At 59.2% G+C, this 3,894-nt stretch overlaps 1 protein-coding gene across 1 annotated transcript; it reads left to right on the top strand.

Moving 5' to 3' along the window:
• Positions 1-858: 858 nt before the first annotated feature.
• On the top strand, positions 859-3,817 carry LOC103582879 (leucine-rich repeat and immunoglobulin-like domain-containing nogo receptor-interacting protein 1). Its single transcript, XM_008564351.1, has 2 exons — positions 859-2,471; positions 2,616-3,817. Exons 1-2 carry the CDS (start codon positions 870-872, stop codon positions 2,856-2,858), a joined length of 1,845 nt encoding a protein of 614 aa, XP_008562573.1. The 5' UTR covers positions 859-869; the 3' UTR covers positions 2,859-3,817.
• Positions 3,818-3,894: the final 77 nt, after the last annotated feature.

The following is a 3,894-nucleotide window of genomic DNA, read 5'->3' as shown; positions in this document are numbered from 1 at the left end:
TCTGAGCTGGGTCACTGATGGGACCCAGAGGAAGGGAAGAATCCGAGAGATTCACAGGGAGGCCAGGTAGGGATTTGCAGGTGCAGGGGGAGGCATGGATGGAGGTTTCAGGGCTGGGCTTTCTGGATGGGGGTGCCCTCTACCATCTAGGAACCCCATCAGGGAGGAGATTTGTGAACATGACCCTGTACCATTGGGCTTGCCGACTGCCCAGGACTCCTGGGCTGTGGGCTCAGCTGCAGTGCTGGTAGGAGGCGGTGTGGTATCTGCAGCTGGGAAAGCTCAGGGCTAAAAGCCAAGAGCATGGGATCCCCAACAGCCTCAGAAGCCCTTGCCCAGCAGGCTGGAGGCCAGACATGCTCCTGCTCGTTGCTACTCTCCCAGAGGCCTCGGCCCTTGAGCCCCTTTGATCCCCTCTGTGAGCCCCAGGACAACTCTGCAGGTCTGGATTTATCCCTGATGAGCACAGAGGGAACTGAGACTCAGGGCAGCGTGCATGCCTGGAGTCACACTGCCTGGGAAATGTAAAGGCAGTGGCGCCAACACTGGCTCCTCTGAGATGACCCCACCCCTTCCCTGTACCTCCTCCATCCCAGAGGTGCTGGGAGGGTCCTTTGGGAAGAAACAAGGGGGAAGCAGCAGGGGGTGGCAGGAGGCCCTCTGGCCTGGGCATCTGGACCTCACTGCAGAGTCCCAAGAAAATGTCATATACCACTTTGGACCCCCGCCTCCCTATCTGTGTCTGGGACATCCTGATGAGGCAGAAGTGCTGGGGGGTACAGAGGGCTTAGGGTGAGGTCCAGCCATACACTGTCCTCTAACTACCACCCCTGTCCTGTGCTTGCTCCTGGCTGCAGGTGAGCGAGAGGATGCTGGTGGGGGGTGTGAGGAGCATGCCCAGCCCCATCCTGGCCTGCTGGCAGCCCATCCTCCTGCTAGTGCTGGGCTCCGTGCTGTCAGGCTCGGCCACAGGCTGCCCACCCCGCTGCGAGTGCTCTGCCCAGGACCGCGCTGTGCTGTGCCACCGCAAGCGCTTTGTGGCTGTGCCTGAGGGCATCCCCACCGAGACTCGCCTGCTGGATCTGGGCAAGAACCGCATCAAAACTCTCAACCAGGACGAGTTTGCCAGCTTCCCTCACCTGGAGGAGCTGGAACTCAACGAGAACATTGTGAGCGCCGTGGAACCCGGCGCCTTCAACAACCTCTTCAACCTCCGGACGCTGGGTCTCCGCAGCAATCGCTTGAAGCTCATCCCCCTAGGCGTCTTCACTGGCCTCAGTAACCTGACCAAGCTGGACATCAGCGAGAACAAGATCGTCATCCTGCTAGACTACATGTTCCAGGACCTGTACAACCTCAAGTCACTGGAGGTCGGTGACAACGACCTCGTCTACATCTCCCACCGCGCCTTCAGCGGCCTCAACAGCCTGGAGCAGCTGACGTTGGAGAAATGCAACCTGACCTCCATCCCCACCGAGGCGCTGTCCCACCTGCATGGCCTCATCGTCCTGAGGCTCCGGCACCTCAACATCAATGCCATCCGGGACTATTCCTTCAAGAGGTTGTACCGACTCAAGGTCTTGGAGATCTCCCACTGGCCCTACTTGGATACCATGACACCCAACTGCCTCTATGGCCTCAACCTGACGTCCCTGTCCATCACGCACTGCAATCTGACCGCCGTGCCCTACCTGGCCGTGCGCCACCTGGTCTATCTCCGCTTCCTCAACCTCTCCTACAACCCCATCAGCATCATTGAGGGCTCCATGCTGCACGAGCTGCTGCGGCTGCAGGAGATCCAGCTGGTGGGTGGGCAGCTGGCCGTGGTGGAGCCCTATGCCTTCCGTGGCCTCAACTACCTGCGTGTGCTCAACGTCTCCGGCAACCAGCTGACCACACTGGAGGAATCAGCCTTCCACTCGGTGGGCAACCTGGAGACGCTCATTCTGGACTCCAACCCGCTGGCCTGCGACTGCCGGCTCCTGTGGGTGTTCCGGCGCCGCTGGCGGCTCAACTTCAACCGGCAGCAGCCCACCTGTGCCACTCCTGAGTTCGTCCAGGGCAAGGAGTTCAAGGACTTCCCTGATGTGCTCCTGCCCAACTACTTCACCTGCCGCCGCGCCCGCATCCGGGACCGCAAGGCCCAGCAGGTGTTTGTGGATGAGGGCCACACGGTGCAGTTTGTGTGCAGGGCAGATGGCGACCCACCCCCTGCCATCCTCTGGCTCTCGCCCCGCAAGCACCTGGTCTCAGCCAAGAGCAATGGGCGGCTCACGGTCTTCCCTGATGGCACGCTGGAGGTGCGCTACGCCCAGGTGCAGGACAATGGCACGTACTTGTGCATCGCAGCCAACGCGGGCGGCAACGACTCCATGCCTGCCCACCTGCATGTGCGCAGCTACTCTCCCGACTGGCCCCATCAGCCCAACAAGACCTTCGCCTTCATCTCCAACCAGCCGGGCGAAGGAGAGGCCAACAGCACCCGCGCCACCGTGCCTTTTCCCTTCGACATCAAGACCCTCATCATCGCCACCACCATGGGCTTCATCTCTTTCCTGGGCGTCGTCCCCAACAAGACCTTCGCCTTCATCTCCAACCAGCCGGGCGAAGGAGAGGCCAACAGCACCCGTGCCACCGTGCCTTTTCCCTTCGACATCAAGACCCTCATCATCGCCACCACCATGGGCTTCATCTCTTTCCTGGGCGTCGTACTCTTCTGCCTGGTGCTGCTATTTCTCTGGAGCCGGGGCAAGGGCAACACGAAGCACAACATCGAGATCGAGTATGTGCCCAGAAAGTCGGACGCAGGCATCAGCTCTGCCGACGCACCCCGCAAGTTCAACATGAAGATGATATGAGGACAGGGCGGGGGGCAGGGACCCCGGGCGTGCCAGGCAGGGGAAGGGGCCTGGCCGCCACAACTTACTCCCCAGTTCCTCCCGCCCCCTCCACACACACTCTTTTTCTCCCAGCCACCCCTGTCCTCTGCTGCCCCCCGCCAGCCCTCACCACCTGCCCTCTTTCTACCAGGACCTCAGAAGTCCAGGCCTGGGGACCCCACCTGCACAGGGGCGTGTGTTGACAGACTTCAGTTGAAAGCCAATGAACCGACATGCGGCAGTCAATAATTCAATAAAAAAAAGTTACGAACTTCTTCTGTAACTTGGGTTTCAATAAGTATGGATTTTTATGAAAACTTGAAATAATAAAAAGAAAAAAAAAACTATTTCCTATAGCTAGTCGGAATGCAAACTTTTGACGTCCTGATTGCTCCAGGGCCCTCTTCCAACTCAGTTTCTTGTTTTTCTCTTCCTCCTCCTCCTCTTCTTCCTCCTTTCTCTTCTCTTCCCCTGTGGGGGGGGATCACTCAGGAAAACAGGAAAGGAGGTTCCAGCCCCAGCTGCCCACCCACCCTGCCCAGGTCTGGGTTGGCTGTTTGCAGGGAGCAGGTGGAGGGCCCGGCTGCTGGGCTTCCAGGCAGCACTACTGCCAGGGGGTGGAGGGCCTGGCTAGGGTGTGGCTGAGACTCTGGATAGGGGCTGGGTCCTCCTGGGGGACAGCACAGTCAGTGGAGAGAGTCAGAGGCCAGAGGCGGTACTGAGATCTAGCTTCTGGTCCCCGCTCTGCCAGTGACTTGATGTGTGGCCTAAAGTGGGTCACTGGCCCTCTCTAGGCCTCAGTCTCCACATCTGTACAAATGGGAACATTACCCCCTGCCCTGCCTACCTCACAGGGCTGTTGTGAGGAATTGATGAGATGATGTATGTGAAACACTTTGTAACCTGTAAAGCGCTGTGCACATGTGTGGGTGACTGTTCTCATTATGGTCATTTTATTTTACTGTGGGGGATGGACTGCTGAATGGCCTCCATGGGGGCAGGGCTGGAGGGGGGG

This window comes from Galeopterus variegatus, unplaced genomic scaffold (assembly GCF_000696425.1).
Source record: "Galeopterus variegatus unplaced genomic scaffold, G_variegatus-3.0.2 Scaffold18324, whole genome shotgun sequence".
Taxonomy (NCBI): domain Eukaryota; kingdom Metazoa; phylum Chordata; class Mammalia; order Dermoptera; family Cynocephalidae; genus Galeopterus; species Galeopterus variegatus.
This window is presented reverse-complemented; position numbering and strand designations above follow the sequence as displayed.